Raw genomic sequence first — 24,142 nt, forward strand, 5'->3', positions numbered from 1 at the left:
AAGTCAAACTCACGAACTATTCTGTGGGGGTTCAAACCTAAATTGTTATCAACTGCCTATCAAAATGACAAATAGAGCAAACTGATGTCCGCTAAGGTAATGAAGATCTTTTGACATCCATGGCAAACCCCTCATGCTTAAAAATGCAGAGGTTACCCTCTTTCCAAAAGTTCCACATAATGTTTTATGTCTTTTCTTGTTAACTTACATCACTTCCACATATTACTAAGTATCAGTACAAAGAAAAACATCCCCCTTTAGGCTCGGTATCAAATTCATTTTTTCCTAAAAGAAAATATACAATTCAACCATCGAGGTCACAATTGGGAGGGAGTCCTAGAACATGTGAGGTGGGTCATACACTTGAAGAATTGGCAGAGAGTCATGAGAGCAATCTAGCTGACAAGATGGCCGGCCGAGATGATCTTATAATGAAATAGGGTATTCGAAATACATAGTTCTAGCTATATAAGACGCTAAAATTTATTTGTTGGTCCGACATACAAACAGTGTTGAGGAAAATTAAGCAGGAGGGAAGGGTTTGGAGTTCTGCAGGCTTGTTTAAAGGGGAACTTATGGCCTTCTACCCGTGTTGAGTGGGTTTTGAGTAGTGTAGCATATATTAGATCGTAGATCATATTAGTTGATGTGATTGTGTTGGTGATGCACGTGAAAGTGTCTGGTGGATGTAACTTGGCTTCAGTACCATTTATTCTGTAGCACAAACGGTAGAACAATCGTTCTACGGTACTTTTCATTAAATGAAATAGTAATATGTATGTACTCCCTCTGTCTCATAATATAAGAGTATTTTTGACACTAGTGTTGTGTTAAAAACGCTCTTATATTATGGGACGGAGGGAGTACCTCTATACCATAATATGACATTTTAGCAGCTCAAATTGAACCGCTGAAACGTCATATATTATTGGTACGGAGGGAGTACAAACTAACCAAGAAGTAAAGAAAAGAAAATAATAAAACAGAGAAGCCTGTCCAACTCCTGCACGTGCATAGGCTAAAAGAGCAGTAAAACCTTCATCAAGGAAACCTATATGTACAACCTAATAAAATTGTGTGATGTTTTGGAATACAACAGAGCACAAATCGTGGAATCGTCACTTGATTTCGGAGAATAATGTGTGTTTGGTTTCCAGTGGATTAAAACTGCGAAGTCATTTCCCCTTGAAAGCAAAAGAATTGAGAAATCCTTCCCACAGTGCGCTACAACTGCAGAGCAGAGCAGTATTTTGCTTCCCTTCTTCCGCTGTTGGCGGCAATCACATCAGCCGCGGTTTTGTTTTGCAGCCAACGAACCCAATGGAGTGCGCACCAGCCACCACCACCCACACCTTATATAAAGGCCGAGCCTTTCAGGTCTCAACTGTCTCCTCAGGCAGGTCTCACCTTTCTCCTTAACACCACAACGCAGTTCCCCTGCATCCACAGCTCCCGGGAACATTCCTTGATCCGTTGCTCGGTTGCCTTCAGCATTGGTAGGTCGCCATGGCCGCGCAATCTTGGAATCCTTTCTCTTGCTGCGTCCGCGGGGCAGCCGTGGACGACGGCGACCACTGCGAGTCGCGGAGGGGGGATAAGGGCAGCCCGAGGTCGCCGCTGAAGAGCCTGAGCTCGTCGGGGACGCTGTCACCGGAGGAGCTGTCGCTGACGCTGTCCGGCTCGAACCTGCACGCCTTCACCTACGCCGAGCTCCGGGCGGCGACGGCGAGCTTCTCGCGCGCCAACTACCTCGGCTGCGGCGGCTTCGGCCCGGTCTACAAGGGCGCCGTCGACGACAAGCTCCGCCCCGGGCTGGCGGCGCAGGCCGTCGCCGTCAAGTATCTCGACCTGGAGTGCGGCACGCAGGGACACCAAGAGTGGCTGGTGAGTGCAGACAGAGCCTAATTGTCGACCATGAATGTGCGAGGCCGATCAAATGCTTGGTGATTTACCCAGGATGCTAACTGACGACGGAATATTTTGCAGGCTGAGGTTTTCTTTCTTGGGCAACTGAGGCACAAGAACCTGGTGAAACTGATCGGCTACTGCTACGAGAACGAATACCGGATGCTGGTCTACGAGTTCATGAGCGCCGGGAGCTTGGAGAAGCACCTCTTCAAAAGTGAGTTCCTGAGACCAACAAGTTCAACAGATTTGTTAAATTAATTAAAAGTACATGAGCGATGAGCTGTTTCTGTTCCCTGCCTTTATTCTCTGCTTCCTTTTTGTTAAGTCAAGGGGATAATAAGAGAGCAGTTATGTGCCTTGCAAACAAACATACAGCATCTCTTTTAAAATTAGATTAGTACTGGATTATTGGTGCAAACTTATTTGCCTTGGCATGTTGGTTAACGTCGAGCATGTAGCTGACCTGAAACATCCTACTGTCTTCAGGTAGCATCAACGGTTCTCTCCCATGGATGACAAGGATGAAGATCGCCGTCGGCGCGGCAAAGGGCCTCGCATTCCTCCATGGGGCTGACCCACCGGTGATCTACCGCGACTTCAAAGCCTCCAACATCTTGCTCGACTCGGTAAGCCACCCGTAATCTTCAGGCTTTTTCAGTTCCAGCACTAAACCAAAATGTCACCATCATTTTGGGGACAACACGTCACCTGTGATGACTTAATAATTACTACAGCGTCCAACAGAAAAAGGATAAGTCTGGGTCCCTTCCAAGTTCCAGGCTGCCACAAAATATTTTAGTTTAGAAAATTCAAATTGCTTTTAGAATCCTCATTTTGAAAATTTCGGGTCTTAGATGGCATAGACTGCACTGACGTGACTGGAACTCAGAAGGTTCTTGGATGCATGCCAGACTTGAGAAATCCAGTCTGTCCGACCCCCACATCACCCACCTAATTAAAACATGTCTAACCATCATTATCCAGCTTCAAATAAATACCCTGCAAATTAGAGGCATATAAACAGTAATATTCTTATTTCATCTTATCTTTCTTTGACAATGTCAACTGCCAGACGTTTCACCTAACCAAATTTGAACTTCTATTATTTCAGGACTACAACACTAAATTGTCAGACTTTGGGCTGGCCAAGGATGGGCCTCAGGGCGACGCAACACACGTGACAACACGTGTAATGGGGACACACGGGTATGCAGCGCCCGAGTATATCATGACAGGCCACTTAACCGCCAAAAGCGATGTTTACAGCTTCGGTGTGGTGCTTCTAGAGCTCCTCTCAGGACGCCAATCCGTGGACCGTGCACGACGATCAAGAGAACAAAACCTGGTGGATTGGGCTAGACCGTACCTCAAACGATCAAACAAATTGTACCAGGTGATGGACTCGACCCTCGAGTGCCGGTACTCCCGCAAGGGTTCTGAGGTGGCTGCATTGGTGGCGTACAAGTGTCTGAGCCAAAACCCCAAGTCAAGACCATCCATGAGGGAGGTCGTCAAGGCATTAGAGCCCGTACTAGGCATGGAAGACTTCTTTCCAGTGGGACCATTGGTTTTCACCATTGTCGTTGAGGAGGACAAGGTGATGGACATGAAGGTGGAGGTTGAGGAGAAGCACCAACACCATCACCAGAACCATCAAGACAGACATCGACAAAAATACCCCGAGTCGGCGATCCATGGTGGCATTGTGCTCCATGGTGACAACGGGCATATTGTCGGGTTCACCGGTACGTTGCGGCGGCAACAGAGGACATTGAGTTACCACCGGGAAAGAGGGGCTTAGTGGTTCAAGAGTATAGTAGGGGAAGCAATTAGGATTGTAGAGATAGAAGGTATGTATATGTGCATACTATTGAGATGTGGTACGGTGTCACATCGTTTGTTTAGAAGTGTGGACGCGTTTCTTTCTTTTCTTCATGATAGTGACAAACATGCAAAAGTTCGGTTTGGATTATGTTCAGGTTTCTTGTTCAAAGATGTGTGCAAATGAATGTGTCTTACTTGAAAAGGATGTCACTTTCATTTTCAAATAGTTGGTCCAACATTATGAATCGATGACAAGTGAAATGATAATCTGAATTCCGGCCAAAAAAATAACCAGGAGGATATACAAAAGACTGTCTTAACCTAAGAAATAATAGAGGCGAAATAATGCAAGAAGAAAACCTTGCCACAAGTTGATGTTGATGGCCTGAGTTAATGATGTCGATTTGGATAGGACATGTACCCGTTGCAAAGGTAGAACAGGAGTGCTAGGGCCTAGGGCACATGAGCAAGCCAAGTCACGTGGCAAACCAATGGTTGCTGCAATAGGATTACTGATAAGTTGGAGACTGTGCACAATGAAACACTGAACAATTTCAAGATGAATTGATATTCCATTCACGTTTTGGATGTCTCGCAAAAGCGATGCGTCTTCGATGTCCTCCGTTGCTCACCTTGTCCGAACCATCCAAGGGGAGGCTAGAGTTGGAGCAAAGGAGCTCGACCTTCTGATTCCTGAGACGTAGGCTTTGTATTTGCAGGGCCGAGCACCCCCCTTTTCTTGTATTAACTCTACTCCGTACTATCCCTACGTTCTAAAATAGATGACTCAACTTTGTACTCCTACTAGTATAAAGTTGAGTCATCTATTTTGAAACGGAGGGAGTAGTTGTGTGTTTTGTGTGAATCTAAGGCGGTGTTTGTTTCAGCTTTTGGGATTCAGCTTTGAAAAGGCTGAATCTGAAACAAGCAGCTGTTTTGAACCGGCTTTGAAAAACCTATCAAAACTGAATTCAGACTATTTTCGGTGTATTGGGTTGAAGCACGTCCCGGTGTATTTCAGTGCGCTTTGCTAGCACAGCAAATCCACAACGTACTAACCTTCCGGCGAAGTTCAGTTTTCGAAATGAACCTTCAGTAAGCATCGCCCCTTCCTTCCTCCTCGCAAAATCAAGAAGAATTACTACTACCACCTCTTACAGACCAGGTCCAGCAGCCACAACATCCTTGGAAATCTGCAAAAATCAGGTTCATCAAAGCAGAGCCTTCATTAGATCTTGACTTGGTGCCCGTTTCACTCGCCTAATTGGTTTCTGCATCTCAAAGAAACCGCTCATCTCGAAAGGAAAACAAGCTGGATAAGCAACGGACTGTGGCGTCAGTTGGTGAGCTAGCTCCTTATCCCAGCAGACGAAAACAACACAAGAAGCAACGGTTTGCAGGGTGCGTCGGGTGGCCAGCTCCCTGTCCTAACGGTCTAACACTAACAGACGATCGCTCTTACCGCTAGCACATACTGATGACTCCGGGGTAAAATCAGCATGGTGTCACTGCCCCCGGGCAGGAGCGGCCCAGCAAAGTCACAACCAGCGGCGCGTGTGGCAAACAGCGGCGTTTCGGTCCGGCCCCTGGTCAGTCCACCTGCTGCTAGCTGTTGGCACTTGGCAGCTTATATAGATTGGCGGCGACCTGTTGCTAATCAGTAATCAGCGTACCATCGTCTTGTGCTCGTATGTCTGACATTAGTTTAAGATGGCACCCGCTCACGCAGCAGACCGTACGTACGTACGTACGTACCAAGAAGATGATAACAACCTGTTGCTGTCGCTAATCAGCGCACCATCGTCATGTGCTCGTCGGTCTGACATTAGTTTAAGGTGATCACAACCGTTCACGCAGCAGCCCGTTCGTACTCCATACGAACAAGATTTTTGGAAAGAAGGCTCAAGCAGAGCCGGGCTTTGAATTAACAAAGCCATCAACCGGCCAGGATTACAACTCCAAATACACCACACACCAACTAAAGCAGAGAAAACAAACAACAAAGATATAGGGGCCCCAGGGAACAGCTCACAAAGCACATACTACAAGCTAGTTAGAAATTGGCGTAAAGCATATAGCTTGGAGATGCCACTATCCTCTTGCACGCCAAAAACCAAGGCGAAAGCAAAATCCTGGTCAGGAGAGTGCACCGACGATGATGCAAGGCACGCCGTTGCCAAAACCTGGGCTTGAAAAAAGACACATCCGTCCAGATCCATCGTCAAAGAAGGCCCCTGCCTCCTCGCCTGGCTCGAAGGCGCCGCACCGTTGAGCGATGGACATGCTCACCCTAGAGCCTAGATGGATGGCCTCGAAGAAACCACTTGGGCGGAACCAGGCGTTCCCGACATGCCGACGAAGACTCACCTGGGGCAGGGCAACACCATATGCCAAAGTTCTGACTTGGAAGAGGGCGAGCGGTCAGAATGCACACTTGGGCAACAGCGAGGGCCAAGACCAAATTGGGAGCTTTGGCTCGCTCGACGAGCTGAAGTGCAGCCACCGTAGGAGGGGAACCCTATCCCCTCCCGTCCTGGAAGATCCAAGGGCACCAGAGGGATAAACTGCAGCCCGGCGAAGAGCACCATAAGAACTTGACCCAGCACCCAGGAAGACACCGCCACCGCTGGACGCACGCTGCCGCCGCCGACACACTCCACCTACACCACAACGAAGCCCACAACCCATCTTTGTTCCCACAACAGCGCCTTCAAGAAGGTTACGGCGCCAAGGGCGTTGCCGCTGCCCAACAAAATTGAGGATTTCTCCCGGGAGACAAAGGGGAGGGGGATGGGGAGCAAGACCTGAACGGCGCCTCCGGGAAGGTGCGCGGCGCCCGCGGGAGTCGCCGACCGTCGCCGCCGGCATGGCTGGCTGGGGTTTCCCCCGGTCCTACATCCCGACACCCACTCCCACCCGAGCAGACCGGGGCCCCTCGACGAGGCAGGCCGGATCTGGGGAGGGGAGGAGCTTGCTGGAGAAGAAGGGCAGTGGGGGCGGCCAGATCTGATGCAGCCGGAGCAAACGCTGCCGCCGCGCGCTGGCCCGCATTCTTCGGGGATCTTGCCGACCACACGGCCGAGAACCGCCGACCTGCGCCCGCGCCACCGGATGCCGAAGCCGGCGACGCCTCACCAGCCGGGGCCGCCGCCCCAGATCCAGAAGCCCCCCACGGACGAGGCGAGGCAGCGAGGGCCCCGCCGCCACCTTCATCGACGGCGCGCCAAGCTTGCTCGGCGCCAGCAGTCTCCGGCGGCGGCGAGGGGAGGGCGAGCAGGGGAGGGAGGCGGCGGGGGTAGGGTTTCGCCCCTCGGGTCGCCCGAGCGGGGCGACACGAGGGGGGGGGGGTTCCACACTATGGAAATCTCCCCATACGAACAAGATAATACTAATAAGATGGTCGCGTCCTGACCTAAGCTACCTTGTGAAGCTGTGGACGGATGAATCATGGTCATGGCCGTGCTCTGCATGACGAGCTTCGAAAGACGGAACAACAACAACAACAACAACAGGGCGGGTGCTGGTTGTGACTCCCTCCGTTTCTTTCTCGTTGCTTCGCTCGTCCAACAAAACAAAGAAAGAAATTAAAAGAATGTACTCCCTCCGTTCCATAATGTAGTGCCTATAGATTTTTGAAAAGTCAAACCTCACAAACTTTGACCAAATTTGTGGAGAAAAATATTTACATCTAGAGTGTGAAACACTAGATTCATCATCAGATGTAGTTTCACACTATATATTATTGGTATTGTAGATATAAATAGTTTTCTCTACAAACTTGATCAAAGTTTACAAAGTTTGACTTTTCAAAAAATCTGTAGGCACTATATTATGAAACGGAGGAAGTAGTACTCAAGTATTGACAAAAGTAGTTAACTCATTCCCTGAAGGAGCAGTATTTCTTCTAGTCTGGATGTTGTTCAGTTGGGTAGTAGGATTCTTCCTTGAATTTGGCACGGCATGTACAAAAGACTTCGTTGGATGTTGTTGAAGACGAAGATGTTTCTGCATCTGGTCACGCAGATAGACCATAAATATCATCTCACTTTTCTCAAAGAGGACAAATACGCTGCTACCGACTGCATGATGTAAACATTTCACGTATTTCTTATGCAATTCTCTCGTCCTCGGCTTCTTTTCACAGCGATGAATCGGCGGTGCTGTCGTTTCGCGGGATTTGGTTGGCTTAGAGCATCTACAGCCAGTCACCCTAAATCCGTCTCATGCGCCCTGCCGTGCTGCCCGGTCATTGACCGGTCATGATTTTTCGACCCAGACGAACCTCAAACACCCGGGTTAGTCGGCACCCCTCATATTCAGTCCAAATACGGGGTGAATATAGAGCGCCCGGGCGCGTCCACCACGTCGGACTGACGGTGGGGTCTCACGCGGACTCGTTCGGAAACCCGGCGGTCTGAACGACGCCTCCTTTGTCGCCGCGGTATGAACGCCGCGTGGCGACGCTCTGGCTCGCCGCCCAAGGCCAAATCCGGCTATTTAAACCGGTCGGCGTCGCCCGACCCTAGCACATCCACCTCCTCCCTCTCTGCGCCGCCACCCGAGCCCGTCTGCCTCCTCTCTCCCGCTCTCTCACGCTCTCCGGCATCGCCATGGTCCGATGGCTGATCACCACATACGTTATGCTCACGCCCGAGCCCCGGAGGCAGACCACGGAGGAGATCCAGGCAAAGTGTGCCGCCCGCGCCGTTGCTGGGCTGCCTCCGGACTCACCGGAGCCGGAGGAGGACGAGGTGCAGCTACCGAAGGAGGAGGAGGGAGGGCCTTTGGAGGAGGCGGATTCGGAGGAGGACGAGGCGGAGCTACCGGAGCAGGGTTCAACATGGCGGAGGCGGGGTTCGTTGTCGCTCAAGTCGCTGAGATGGCGGAGCAGCAGGCCATCCTAGAGTCCATCAAGGATGAGGCCTACGTGGAGGTCAACCGGCAGTTTCCTCCGGCAGGAGCAGGCAGCGTCCGACGCGCTCTTCGCCGAACTCGACACGGAAATAGAGGAGGAGGAGGAGGCCGGAGCGGAGCAGCCGAAAGCACCTGAAGCTCGGGAGCTGCAGCTGCCGCCCATGCCGCCGGAGCCGGGCGCGGAGATTATCGACATCTCCGACGAGGAGTAGTTAGATCTCTACATAGCATGTAGGTTTTATAATATAAAGCAGGGAAAACCCTTTTTCGTACATAGTAAGTAGGTTTTATTGTTTGCATACTTTTTATATGGATTTGAGAATCTAAAATGAGATGTTCGGATGTAGTTGGGCTAATTCGAGAAGTGTTCGGTCACTGACCACGAACACGCTCGGGTGCGTCCATGAACATTTGAGGGTCATATTTATCATATACAATTATAGATGCTCTTAGAGCATCTCCAGCCGCGCCCCAGGAAGGCCTCCCCAGGCGATTTTTTCGCGCCGGCGCCGAGAAAACGGCCCAGTCGCGCCCTCAAGAGCCCGATTTTCGCCGGCCTGGGCCGAAATCAGCGCCGGCGGACCCAGGCCGAACCCGGCGCGCTGGGGGGCGCCGGGGCGAGCGGTTTTGGCGCGAAAAAGCCGCGGGCCAGCCGCGTCAGCGACACCGCGCCTCGTCTTCCCCAACGCCTCGGTTCCCGCGGGGAATCAATGGCAAGGCTGCCGCCGGTCAGCCTTGCGATTGATTCCTCACGGGCGGCGCGTCACGGGACGGCGTGCCGACGCCTCCCCTCCCTCGCACGCGTACACACGGGCGTGGCGCGGCTATATAAGCCAGTGGCCTCGCTCGCCTGTGGCCACACCAGCCCCGCCCTCGCCGCCGAGCTCTACCTCTTCCGAGCGCCGCCGCCGAGCCCTCCCTCTCGCTCTCCCTCTCCCGTAGAGCCGCCGCCCAGCCCTCCCTCTCCCTCCCTCCCCCTCTCCCGATGGCCGAGCGTTTCCCCGAAGACGAGGCGGCGGCCAACGGCTTCGGCCGCCGCACGCTCCGCGAACAGGAGTCCTGGCTCCTGTTCCAGGCGAACATCCCGGCGCCGCCGGACATGCGCGCCGGGCCGACGGGCTGGAGGCTCAGCAACGGGGGAGTGCCCATTCCCCCGTTGCCCGATGCCGTGGCCAAACCCTCCTACTTCGCCGACGAGGTCGACGTCGTGCGCGCCTCCCTCACCGACGCCCAGCTCTCCCTTCCCCAGTACGCCGCCGACAACCACGCGGCTTGGGCGGCGTACTTCGAGCGTCGTCAGCAGCAGCGGATGGCGTCCACCAACGGCGCGACAGTGGTCGGCGGCCTGAAGAACAGCGAGGGGCGCCACCTGTGGTGGGGCGTCCCCGGCCGCACACTCGAGGGCATGCTGACGCACCTCGAGGGCGGCAACGACCCGCCGTTGGCGTACCCCCCGGCGAGGGCGGCCGCCCCGGTGCACCACTGACGCGACGGGCCATGGGCGCCAAGGAGGTTCGGCTCCTCCTCTTCTTCCTCCTCCTCGCGCTCTTCCTCGCACTCCTCCGGCACTCCGGCGCTGCTCGGCGTCAAGGCCGAGCCTGCGGCGGAGACGCCGCTCGGCCGGCGCACTCGCAGCGCCGGCATCGTCATCAACGAGGGCGGCCGGCGCGCCTCCTCGTCGGCTCCTCCTCCGCGCTTCGTCAAGCCAAAGACGAAGCCGGGGCTCGCGTCGGTGAAGGCGGAGCCGGGTCTCCCTGCCGTGAAGACGGAGCACGGCAAGGTCGAGCTCGACGACGACGCGGCCCTTGAATGGGCGTGCCAGGACTCCCTGAAGATGGCGAGGGAGCGTCAGTGCGCCGCCCTGCGGCGCTTCGCGGAGCGCCGCCGGGGCCGCGACGAAGGAGGAGTCGTCGTCATCGACGACAGCGACGACGACGAAGCGCCGCCGCCGCCACCAGTCCGCCATGGCGACGCCGGGTCCAGCAGGGGCGCCCACGTCAAGGAGGAGAAGGCCGACGATGATGACGGCGGTGAGGATGGCGGCGACGACGGCGACTACTCGGCATTCAGCCAGTTTCTTTTTTAGATTAGTTTATATATTTGCTATGTAATGAAAATCCGCGAACTTTGTCGAAATATATGCCCAAGTTGACCGAAATTTGTCGTGTTTAGCCGAACTTCGCCGAACTTTGCCGAAATTTGCTATATACTTTTAATTTTTTGAACGCGCCTGGGGGCGGCCCTGGGCCGGCGGCTGGGGACCAACTCGCCCCAGACCCATTTTTTATGCCAGCACACCCCCAGGCGGCGATTTTAGGCGCCCCCTGGGGGACCAACGGCTGGAGATGCTCTTATCACCAAGAACTCACTCAACACAGACCACCTTCTTTTATAATTCTGGCCTCGTCTGAAAGAGCTAATTTCACGCACTCAAAGATATTTCGGCGCCCGTTTGGCATGGAGATATTTTCCCGCATGCAACTCCGACGCGACAGCGGTGTCTGACAAATACGTAATGTAGGATTTGACCTGAAAATGGGAGGAGCGTTGGGCATTTGGACTCGGATAAGTTTAAGACGGCACCGTGCTGGGGAAGTGAGGGATGGTAATTAGCTTAGCTTTTTCGATAAAGGGCGATTTTATTATCTCAAATGTAGCATCAAGCGGATACAAAACATTATGAGTAACACCCGGCCTCTGCATAACTAGGATGCACACAGCCAAACACCAAAGTCTGACACTAGAAAAAGTAAGAAAACCGACAAAACGGCAACAGTAGAGTCCTATGGACCGACACTTTGCCTATGTCGAACTCGGCGGTGGATCGATCCGGAGGTTATGCTGCCACCCATGTTGGAAAAAAACCTCCATAGCCGCCTGCTCCAACCGCGTACACACCGCCTTGAACAACGGTTGGTGCTCCGCCTGTTGTAGCGTAGACCATGTATGAAGCGAGTGCGTACAACGGAAAATAACCTGCAGAGGAGAAGCATTTTTGTCATTAAAAATCAAATCATTTCTACATAGCCAAAGCGACCATAGTAAGGCATACGCCCCCACCCTTATTAGCGTTTTGAAACTATTTGAAATTCCGTCCAACCAATGACCAAATATATTGGCAATACTCGTTGGCGGATACAAATTTGACGCTATTTGGATGACTGACCATGTAGAACGTGCAAACTTGCATTGGAAAAATAGGTGTTTGATTGTCTCGTCATGAGCACAAAAGCAACACTTCTTACTTCCTGGCCAGCTGCGCCGTGCAAGATTGTCTTTGGTTAGCACAACCCCCCTACGAAGATACCACATAAAGATTTTAACTTTTAGTGGAATCTTAGACTTCCAATTTTTTTTGTTATTATTCACTGGCACCTCGGAATGCATAAGTGCACGGTACATCGAGTCTACTGTGTAAGACCCTGATGTTGTGAGTTTCCAGTGAAACACATCCCGGCCTTGTGTCAGATTAATCGAATCCAGACGGGATAAAAGATTATGCCATGACAAAAGTCGAGGGCCAATCAAATCCCGCCTGAACGAAATATTCGGCGGGGATGAACTAAGCACTTGCGCAATAGTATTACTCTTATCGCGAGCAATGGCATATAAGGCTGGGTATTGCTCTCGGAGACTGGCATTGCCTAGCCATATGTCTTCCCAGAAACGAACCTCTGACCCATCCATTATCGCGAAAGACCCAAAGCGAAAAAGATGTTTCTTTGCCGCCATTAGGCCAGCCCAAAAGTGTGAGTCGCCAGGTTTCCAATAAGCCTGAGACACCGCCTTTTGGCCTAGATACTTGTTGCGCAATATGGTTTGCCAAACACCATCCTCAGTAAGAAGTTTGAACAACCATTTACTAAGTAGGGCCTCATTCTTGACCTGTAGGTCATGAATTCCAAGGCCACCTTGGTCTTTCGGCCTACAAACCACGCTCCATTTGGCTAGCCTATATTTTTTCTTTTCACCGTCTCCCTGCCAAAAGAATCTGGATCTAAAATAGTCCAGTCTTTGGAGGACCCCTTTTGGGAGTTGGAAGAAAAAAAGCATATAGAGAACCATATTTGTGAGGACAGAGTTAATTAAAACCAACCGTCCTCCAACTGAGAGCAACTTGCCTTTCCAACTGCTCAGTCGTTTCTCAAGACGCTCCTCAACATGCTTCCACTCCGCAATGGTGAGACGCCGATAGTGAACTGGTATTCCCAGATATTTAATTGGGAATTGACCATGTGCACAACCAAACAGGTCAGCGTAATCTGCAGCCGCCTCAACGGCTTCTCCAAAGCAGAAAATTTCACTTTTATGGAAGTTAATTTTGAGCCCCGACATTTGCTCAAATGCTGAAAGCAAGAGTTTCAGGTTTCGAGCCTTGTCTAGGTCATGTTCCATAAAAAGAATTGTGTCATCGGCATATTGCAGAATAGAGAGACCACCATCCACAAGGTGTGGTACTACTCCTGCAATCTGGCCGTCCTGCTTGGCGCGCTCAATCAGAATAGCCAACATGTCAACAACAATGTTAAATAACATTGGGGACATGGGGTCACCCTGCCGTAGTCCTTTTTTTGTCTGGAAGTAATGGCCTAAATCATCATTGACTTTGATGGCCACACTACCTCCAGTTACAAAATTTTGGATCCATTGGCGCCATTTATCAGAGAAACCTTTCATTCTTAGGGCCTGTTGGAGGAAAGACCATTTGACCTTGTCATAGGCCTTCTCAAAGTCGATTTTAAATACTACTCCACTCATGTTTTTCCGGTGCATCTCATGAACGGTCTCATGCAAAATTACTACGCCATCGAGTATATTCCTTCCTTGCATGAACGCTGTTTGAGATGGCCGGACAATATGGTCAACTACCAAGTTTAACCTATTCGTAGCCACTTTGGTAAAGATCTTGAAGCTAACATTAAGGAGGCATATGGGTCTGAACTGCTGGATCCGTTCGGCCTCCTTAATCTTTGGCAACAAGACAATCTCGCCAAAGTTAAGTTTGAATAGATCTAGTTGGTCGGCATGAAGACAATTAAACAACTTCAAAAGGTCAGTCTTGATGATATCCCAGAAATTCTGATAGAATTCTGCGGGGAAACCATCTGGGCCTGGAGCTTTGTTATGTTCCATTTGGAACACCGCCGCTCTCACCTCCTCTTCTGAGAATGGTGCCGTTAGGATATCATTTTCTTCTGCCGTGACTTGTGGAATATCATCTGTTCGGGTCTCGTCAAGGGTGAAGTTCCCCTCAGCTGGCGCGCCGAACAACGATTTATAGTATTTGGTGATATACTTTTTGAGCTCCTCCTGACCTTCGATCAGCCCCTCATCTTGTTGGAGACTGTAAATACATTTCTTCCTATGTCGCCCATTGGCGATCAATTGGAAGTATCTTGTATTACTATCACCCATCAATATGAGATCAGCTTTAGATCTCTGGTAGTATTTGATCTCCTCTTCTCGCAAAAGACGGGCTACCTTCTCATTAGATTGATTTTTTAATTCAATCTCTTGTTGAGATAAGGTGCGTGTCTCTGCAATCTTGTCGAGGTCGTCAATGATGGTAGAGAGCCGTTGTTTTTCTTTTTTATATATCCCGTTGGTGTGTTTTGCCCATCCAGCGAGGTGTTGCCTCATGGCCCTTATTTTAAAGTTCCATCTCTGAATAGGTGTGCGACCAACGGCGGGCTTCTCCCAAACATTCTTGATTATGTCTACAAATCCATCCCGATGCAGCCATCCCAATTCAAATTTGAAAGGGCGACGGGCTGCTGGGTTCACAGAGTTAGAATCCAGAATGATGGATGCATGATCTGATAATGCCTCGATACGCTTTAGGGCTCGCACGGTTACCATAGGAAATTTTAGTTCCCATTCGGTGTCCATGAGTACCCTATCGAGCTTCTCATATGTCGGCACAGATCGGTTATTAGCCGAGGTGAACTGCCGCCCCGACATACTGACCTCCCGAAGATCCAAACTGTCTATCACAGCATTGAATAGGAAGGGCCAATGAGTGTCGAAGCGGTCATTATTTTTCTCTTGTTGGTACCTAAGGATATTAAAGTCCCCTCCAATAATCATTGGATACGGGTTATCTTTAGCCAGGTTCACCAATTCACGAAGGAAAGCTGATTTGTGTTCATCTTGGGCAGCCCCATAGACCGCGACCAGGCTCCAAGTAAGATTATCAGCTCTGTTTCGTAAGTGAAATTTGATATAAAATTCACCTGTCGAAAAAGCCAACAAGTCCATGGTCGTGGTCTGTATCCCAAGAAGGATTCCTCCAGACCTTCCACGAGCTGGTAGACTATGCCATGTGTAGTCGAAACCACCTGATAGGTGCTCGAGGACATTTGGCCGGAAGTCACATTTACCAGCCTCGGAAATTGCCACAAAGTCCAACCCATGTTCACGTACACAATCACTGACGTGTTTATGTTTAGCCAAGTCTGAGAGACCTCTGCTATTCCAAAACATGCCTCTCATGTGAAAACTCGGGTCGATGTGGAACATTTCGCCTTCTTGGGCGGTTTTTGTTTCTTTTTTGAGGAATGCGATTTAGATTTACGCGAAGACGCCGTGAAGTCACAAAACATGGACCCAGGTCTTGCTTCATCTAAACCAACCTCGGTAACCTCACCAACCAAGTGGGAGATAAGCGGACCATCATATTTGGCATCCGTTTCATCTTCCTCCTCCGTCTTAGGGTTAGGTGGGGTGCTATTACACTTTGGAGAAACCTTTAAACGGTCAATCTCCATATGTTTAAGTGCCACAACCGACATATTAATATCATTATCATTTCTCCCCATAGATATACCAACATTCTTTAAGCTAGAGAAAATGCGGGTATTCGAAAATGAAAGAAAAGATTGAGGAGACGAGGTACCTGGTGTGGGGTCCAAATTCCTCGAGGCCTGTCGACGCATTGCCTTTACAAGTGAATGTTCGTCGGTCGGAGAGGAACCATCCGCGGAGACGGCGTGACGGTTACTACGTCGAAGGGGCGAAGCCTGCCCTCCAGACATAGTACACATCGGTGTCTTATGTTGAGACGTTGGTGTAGATTGTTGCGAGCTCGGCGGCGTCTGAACTATCCCAAAGGTCGGTGAAGAGGGATGCGCCGCAAGTCCCACTGAAGCAACCGCAAGGGGTGTTGTGGCTGATCCGCTCAGACCACCCGCAGCTGGGCCAAGGGGGACCACGGCAACCGGAGCAGGAGCTGAAGAAGTCTCGATGGACGGCATCGTTGAACATTGCGCACGCACTGAAGCAGCAGCTGTAGCCTGCACGGGTGACGGCGCACCCGAACCCACGCCCGGCTGCACAAGTACGGTAGAAGCAGCCGCATGCACAACATGCAGTACTGGTGAGGCGGGCACATGATTAGCAGGAGCCTCTGCATAAGACTGCTTGGGTGCACATGCAGCCACGGGCCCCGTAGCAGCCCTATCCACGGCTTGCTGTTCGGGCGCCATAGGAGCCACTGCATGGCCAAGTGTAGGCGTAGCTTCTGGCTTCTGCTTGGGCGCGGTAGAAGCCGCTGCATGGCCCGGTGCGGAGGTAGCTGAGGCCCTCTGCATGGACACAATATTTGCACAGTCAACTGACGCCTGCACCTGTAGCGAATGAGGCCTCAGATCATTATGCACTAAACTGCCTTTGGTTGGAACTGTAGCATTCTCAAAGCCCGCATGAGTAGTCTGCATGGGAACATTGGAACCTGTGTAAGCTCCAGACGCTGCATTTTCACCAACGGACTGGACACTTTTTGTTCTCTTGTTCGCATCCCTATCTGGCATATCTTCATCCCCGTTAGCACTGTCATTATGTCCATCATCATGGTTTTTCCAAATCCGCGGGACGAAGTCAGCGTCGGGGACAAAATCATCCTCTAGTACAAACCGAAACGCATATCCATTAAGCTTGACGTAATTAGCTTAGCTAGTGTAGTGGTATGAACGAGCACGACTTGATGGACGGCGCAAACAAGCAACCCTCAATTTAGAAATTACGGTGGTTGCTGGACACTTGTCAGGAGACTAGATATTTGCTGGATGCAGTTGGAGACAAGAGCAGCGTCGATTGACAAAAGTACGGGGTGTGCGCGTGCCTCTTTTCCTGGGAAAATCAAAAGCAGGTTGAGCAGGTGCGGAAAATATCCTCCCCGGAACGAGAAGTCCATATCCTTGCAGCAGCATCGTCCTCGTCGACAGGAGTAGCATTCCAATGTAGCACGGTTGTCTGGGATATCTACCATCTCCCGGTGGCCCGCGGCGGCGCCAGAGGGGAGGGGAGGGGTATGCGGCTGCTCGACCGGCTATCTGCTTCTGCTAGTGTTAGATACTTCGATCAGGCTACATCCTGGAGTCGTCCTGCTTCCCCGCCCACACGTCGCAGTTTCGTGCGCACGTAACAGTATTGTGCAGTGGCGCCAGAGTCTGGAGCAAACACTCCACAGCCCAGGTACGAAATCCACCCTTTTCGGCAGCTTCCCATCCCATCGCATCGCGTGCGACCCACGCACGGAGGAAAGAATCGGTCGCGCCCTCATGCCCGACAACGACACGAGCATTGCTCGTACACCGCAAGCTTTGCGGGCGTTTCCTTCCTTCGGACGGCGTGGAAAAGATCGGCCGTGGCCTTTTTCTTAGAGAAAAGGCATACACCGACTTTATAAATAAAGCCACAAGGCAGAGTCACAGAGCAGCATCAACAACAACGAGGACGAAACGAAGCGAAGCAACTGTACGTACACCCAAACACGGACATGCATAAATAAGCTTGAAAGTACGAAGGATACATGGCACCCTGCCAGACACGGCACGCATGCCGGAGAAAGTATGCAAGACAAAGCCAGCAACTAAGTCGAAGAAGCTCCAAAACGCCCAGGATCTAGACACCAAGGTCCTGCCCAGAGAGAGACGACGCCGAGGCCTGAACTTTAGATATGAGAAGTCAAGAGCATCCCGGTCCTCCAGCTTAGTCAATAATCTCCACTGCTGCAAGAAGATACTCCCTCCGTCCCATAATATAAGAACGTTTTTCAAGCTTTGTTAGTTTGAAAAACGTTCTTATATTATGGGACGGAGGGAGTATATGATTCAAATAAACAGTCAGCAGGTTTGGTAGAAAAAACATGTTCGATCGTAAACTTGTTTCTAATAGTGCATAGCGACCAACAAATGGCACCCAGACCAACCCAGAAAACCCTCTTAGTCACGCCAGCCAAAGAATTGGCAAGACCTCTCAGATCAATAAAGGAGGAGGGGTCCCAAGTGACCTGAAGCCAGGATCTGACGCAGCTCCAAACAAGCTTAGCAAGCACACAGTGGAAGAAAATATGATTCGTGTTTTTCGCAGCACCACAAAGAGCACAAAATTCCGAGCCCGGGCCATTCCTCTTGCGGATTTGATCGGCAGCAGGGAGACGCCCTCTGAATGCTTGCCAGAGGAAGATTTTGATTTTCAGGGGCACACGGGCCCGCCATATATTAGAAAACCTATTAGTAGGAGAGCCGCCAATAAGCTTAGAATACAAAGACTTAACCGAGAAATGACCCGAAGCAGTGAGAGGCCAAACCACCGAATCCGGAGCCTCCGAGAGCGTGGGGAATAAGGCAGAAAGACTTTGCCAATCTTCCCATTCTTAAGATCAAAGAGTCGGGCGGAAAAAGGGGAGAGCTCCCCGTTCCTAGTTCTCCTGTAACTGGATTCCCCGGAACCACAAGAATCCCCAAAGGGGGAAGGGCCTTTACTTTCCCCCTGAGGGTAGGAAAATCATGATCGGGATAGCGGACGTAAAGCTATTGAACTTAGGTATGCTCTTTCCTTTTGTCGAGGGGTTGCTCCTTCGACAAAACTAGGATAAAGTTGAGCCAAAAGGTCCCGATTCAACTCTTCAGGAGAAAGGGAACGACGAAAGGCCAGGTCCCAATTATTAGCAGACAGCTCCGCGATGGAGATGTTCGGGTTAGAACAATAAGAAAAAAGGGTAGGGAAGCTCACAGAGAGAGTTGACTCTCCACACCACCAGTCAAGCCAAAAACGTACCGAGGAACCATCACCTATTATGAATTTAACATGCTCTAGGAAAAGCGGCCGGACTCTAATGAGATCTTTCCAGAATTGTGATCCACGCCGAGCCACCGCAAACATCGGGCTAGAGTGGGGGAAATACTTGGCTTTAAGAATAGAATACCATAAAGAACCGGCCCCACTAGACAAGATCTTCCACCACCATTTGATCAACAAGCATTTATTCATGACGGAAGTATTAATGATGCCCAATCCCCCAAGGTTCTTTGGCCTACACATGAGTTGCCACTTAACAAGCCTGTATTTTCGCCTGTTATCTGCCGCATTCCAATAGAACGCACCTCTATGCTTGTCAAAACCCGCATGGGTCCCAGCCGAGAGAAGGTAAAAGCCCATTAGGACATAGGAAGGGAGGATAAATAGGCATTGATCAAAGCAACTTTCCCAGCATTAGTGTTGTACCTGCCACGCCAGGGGAGAACCCTATTACCCACCTTGGAGACAGCAGGGTCAAAGTCTTTTGAATGAAGCATGTCCGGCGAAATGGGGAGGCCCAGGTATTTGAAGGGGAAGGATCCAAGACTACAATTGAGAATGCGGGCCACCCTCAAAGCCTCATTATCATCAACACCAGTGACAATGACCTCGCTCTTAGAAAAGTTAATTTTCAGCCCCGAAACGGCCTCAAAGCAGAGGAGAATGAACTTGAGGTGGGCAATGCAAGCATCGTTCAATTTCACCATAATGATAGTGTGATCAACGTATTGTAAGTGGGTAACACCCTCCGGAATCAGATGAGAAGCAATCGGAGAAATATGGCCGTGATGTGCAGCCCTAGATAAGATGCAGGGAAAAGCGTCGGCGATGAAGTTGAACAGAACGGGGGACGCAGGATCAGCCTGTCATAGGCCCCTGTCGTTGGCAAAGAAGTTACTAGTATGGCCATTAACAGAGACCGCAATGTGCCCCCCCGAGACCAACTGCATGATACGATGAACATAGGCCCCATCGAAGCCTTTCGCTAAAAGAACCTTCCTCAGGAAAGGCCAGCTAACTGAGTCGTAGGCCTTCCAGTTTGAGGATGACATCTTTAGAGTTACGAGATTTTAGGTCATGCACAATTTCTTGAAGGCAAAGGATCCCGTCTAAAATAAAACACCCTTTAATGAAGGCAGATTGGTAGGGGCTGATAACTCTACGAGCAAGGGGGGAAGGCGAGTCGCAAAGCCTTTAGCCATAAACTCGCAAAATTATTAATCACCGCAATTGGCCTAAACTGGGATATCAGCTCAGCACCTTTAACCTTAGGTATCAAGGTGATCATCGCGTAGTTGAGACGAGATATATCAATAATGCCCAAACAAAAGCCCTGGATAACTTGACAAACCAGCTGCCGCAACTGCGGCCAGAATTTCTTGAAGAAGGGGATCGAGAACCCATCCGGGCCGGAGGCAGCATTGGGATTGGCGGAATTAACCATGTCTCAAATTTCCTTATCTGAAAGAGGGATCATTAGGGCCTCATTTTCCTCGACCGAAACTTTCATTGCATTATCCCACAGGGAGGAGGAAATAGTAAGGCCAGTAGTAGGCTTGGGCCCCAATAGAGAAGAGAAGAATTCCACCCCATGAGACACGATTAAGGATTGGTCCGAAGACCGGACACCATTAATGATCAGGCAATGGCAGAGAAATAGGCAGTAGGAGAGTCCCCTTTTAACGTCCAGTTTAAAGTGCCACGTTGGTGAAGGAAATATGCCCTAGAGGCAATAATAAAGTCTTTATTTATATTTCCTTATATCATGATAAATGTTTATTATTCATGCTAGAATTGTATTAACCGGAAACTTAGTACATGTGTGAATACATAGACAAACAGAGTGTCCCTAATATGCCTCTACTTGACTAGCTCGTTAATCAAAGATGGTTAAGTTTCCTAGCCATAGACATGTGTTGTTATTTGATGAAAGGGGATCACATCATTAGGGAATGATGTGATGGACAAGACCCATCCGTTAGCTTAGCATAATGATCGTTTAGTTTTATTGCTATTGCTTTCTTCATGACTTATACATGTTCCTCTTACTATGAGATTGTGCAACTCCCGAATACCGGAGGAACACCTTGTGTGCTATCAAACGTCACAACGTAACTGGGTGATTATAAAGATGCTCTACAGGTGTCTCCGATGGTGTTTGTTGAGTTGGCATAGATCAAGATTAGGATTTGTCACTCTGTGTATCAGAGAGGTATCTCTGGGCCCTCTCGATAATGCACATCACTATAAGCCTTGCAAGCAATGTGACTAATGAGTTAGTTGCGGGATGATGCATTACAGTACGAGTAAAGAGACTTGCCGGTAACGAGATTGAACTAGGTATGATGATACCGACGATCGAATCTCGGGCAAGTAACTTATCGATGACAAAGGGAACAACGTATGTTGTTATGCTGTTTAACCGATAAAGATCTTCGTAGAATATATAGGAGCCAATATGAGCATCCAAGTTCCACTATTGGTTATTGACCGGAGATGTGTCTCGGTCATGTCTACATAGTTCTCGAACCCGTAGGGTCCGCACGCTTAATGTTCGATGACGATTTGTATTATGAGTTACGTAATTTGATATACCGAAGGTTGTTCGGAGTTCCGGATGAGATCACGGACATGACGAGGAATCTTGAAATGGTAGAGATGTAAAGATCGATATATTGGAAGGCTATATTCAGACATAGGAAAGGTTCCGAGTGATTCAGGTATTTTTTGGAGTACCGGAGAGTTACGGGAATTCACCGGGGGAAGTAGTGGGCCTTAATGGGCCATACGGGAAAGGAGAGAAGGGCATCAAGGGGTGGCCATGCGCCCCCATGGCAAGTCCGAATTGGACTAGGGAGGGGGTGGCGCCCCCTCTCTTTCCTTCTCCCTCTCCTACTCCTTCCCTCTCTCCCCTCTTGGAAAAGGAAGGGGACTCCAACTAGGATTGGGAATCCTAGTTGGACTCCCCCTATAGGAGCGCCCCTCCTAGGCCGGCCTCCTCCTCCTCCCTCCTTTATATACGTGGCCAAGGGGGCACCCCAAGACACACAAGTTGATCTTTAGCCGTGTGTGGCGCCCCCCTCCACAGTTTTACACACCTCAGTCATATCGTCGTAGTGCTTAGGCGAAGCCCTGCGCCGGTAACTTCATCATCACCGTCACCACGCCGTCATGCTGACGGAACTCTCCCTCGGCCTCAACTGGATCAAGAGTTCGAGGGACGTCACCGAGCTGAACGTGTGCAGACCGCGGAGGTGCCGTGCGTTCAGTATTTGGGTTGGTTGGATCGCGAAGACGTTCGACTACATCAACCGCGTTACTAAAACGCTTCCGCTTTCGGTCTACGAGGGTATGTAGACACACTCTCCCCGCTCGTTGCTATGCTTCTCCTAGATAGATCTTGCGTGATCGTACGATTTTTTTTGAAATACTACGTTCCCCATAGTGGCATCCGAGCCAGGTCTATGCGTAGATGTTATATGCACGAGTAGAACACAAAGAGTTGTGGGTGATAATAGTTATACTGCTTACCAGCATGTCATACTTTGATTCGGCGGTATTGTTGGATGAAGCGGCCCAGACCGACATTACATGACCGCGTTCATGAGACTGGCTCTACCGCCGTGCTTTGCACACATGTGGCTAGTGGGTGTCTGTTTCTCTAACTTTAGTTGAATCAAGTGTGACTACCCGGTCCTTGTTGTAGGTTAAAACAACAAACTTGACGAAAAATCGTTGTGGTTTTGATGCGTAGGTAAGAACGGTTCTTGCTAGAAGCCCGTAGCAGCCACGTAAAACTTGCAACAACAAAGTAGAGGACGTCTAACTTGTTTTTGTAGGGTTTGCAGTGATGTGATATGGTCAAGACGTGATGATATATAAATTTTTGTATGAGATGATCATGTTTTGTAACAGTTGTCGACAGCTGGAAGGAGCCATATGGTTGTCGCTTTATTGTATGAAATGCAATCGCCATGTAATTGCTTTACTTTATCACTAAGCAGTAGCGATAGTCGTAGTAGCAATAGTTGGCGAGACGACAACGATGCTTCGATGGAGATCAAGGTGTCAAGCCGGTGACGATGGTGATCATAATGGTGATTTTGGAGATGGAGATCAAAGGCATAAGATGATGATGGATATATCATATCACTTATATTGATTGCATGTGATGTTTATCCTTTATGCATTTTATTTTGCTTAATACGGCGGTAGCATTATAAGATGATATCTCACTAAATTTCAAGGTACAAGTGTTCTCCCTGAGTATGCACCGTTGCTACAGTTCGTCGCGCCGAGACACCACGTGATGATCGGGTGTGATAAGCGCTACGTTCACATACAACGGGTGCAAGCCAGTTTTGCACACGCATAATACTCGGGTTAAACTTGACGAGCCTAGCATATGCAGATATGGCCTCGGAACACTGAGACCGAAAGGTCGAGCATGAATCATATAGTAGATATGATCAACATAGTGATGTTCACCATTGAAAACTACTCCATCTCACGTGGTGATCGGACATGGTTTAGTTGATATGGATCACATGATCACTTAGATGATTAGAGGGATGTCTATCTAAGTGGGAGTTCTTAACTAATATGATTAATTGAACTTTAATTTATCATGAACTTAGTCCTGGTAGTATTTGCATAACTATGTTGTAGATCAATAGCTCGCGATGTAGCTCCCCGTTTAATTTTGATATGTTCCTAGATAAAAACTATGTTGAAAGATGATAGTAGCAATGATGCGGACTAGGTCCGTGATCTGACGATTATCCTCATTGCTGCACAGAAAAATTATGTCCTTGATGCACCGCTAGGTGACGGACCTATTGTAGGAGCAGATGCAGACGTTATGAACATTTGGCAAGCTCGGTATGATAACTAGATAGTTTAGTGCTCCATGCTTTACGACTTAGAACGAGGACTTCAAAAACCTTTTGAACGCCACAGAGCATATAAGATGTTCCAAGAGCTGAAATTGGTATTTCAGACTGATGCCCGAGTCGAGAGGTATGAGACCTCTGACAAGTACTTTGCCTACAAGATGGAGGAGAATAGCTCAACTAGTGAGCATGTGCTCAGATTGTCTGAGTACTACAATCGCTTGAATCAAGTGGGAGTTAATCTTCCAGATAAAATAGTGATTGAAAAAGTTCTCTAGCCACTGTCACCAAGTTACTAGAACTTCGTGATGAACTATAATATGCAAGGGATGACGAAAAAGATTCCCGAACTCTTCGTGATGCTGAAATCAACGAAGGTAGAAATCAAGAAAAGCATCAAATGTTGATGGTTGACAAAACCACTAGTTTCAAGTAAAAGGGCAAGGGAAAGAAATGGAACTTCAAGAAGAATGGCAAGCAAGTTGCCACTCCCATGAAGAAGCCCAAAGCTAGACCCAAGTCTG

At 49.7% G+C, this 24,142-nt stretch overlaps 1 protein-coding gene across 1 annotated transcript; it reads left to right on the forward strand.

Moving 5' to 3' along the window:
- The first annotated feature begins 1,079 nt into the window (after positions 1-1,079).
- On the forward strand, positions 1,080-3,934 carry LOC109750420 (serine/threonine-protein kinase RIPK). Its single transcript, XM_020309376.4, has 4 exons — positions 1,080-1,884; positions 1,987-2,122; positions 2,395-2,534; positions 3,020-3,934. Exons 1-4 carry the CDS (start codon positions 1,507-1,509, stop codon positions 3,707-3,709), a joined length of 1,344 nt encoding a protein of 447 aa, XP_020164965.1. The 5' UTR covers positions 1,080-1,506; the 3' UTR covers positions 3,710-3,934.
- Positions 3,935-24,142: the final 20,208 nt, after the last annotated feature.

The sequence above is a fragment of the Aegilops tauschii genome, chromosome 5 (assembly GCF_002575655.3).
Source record: "Aegilops tauschii subsp. strangulata cultivar AL8/78 chromosome 5, Aet v6.0, whole genome shotgun sequence".
NCBI classification, from domain to species: Eukaryota; Viridiplantae; Streptophyta; class Magnoliopsida; order Poales; family Poaceae; genus Aegilops; species Aegilops tauschii.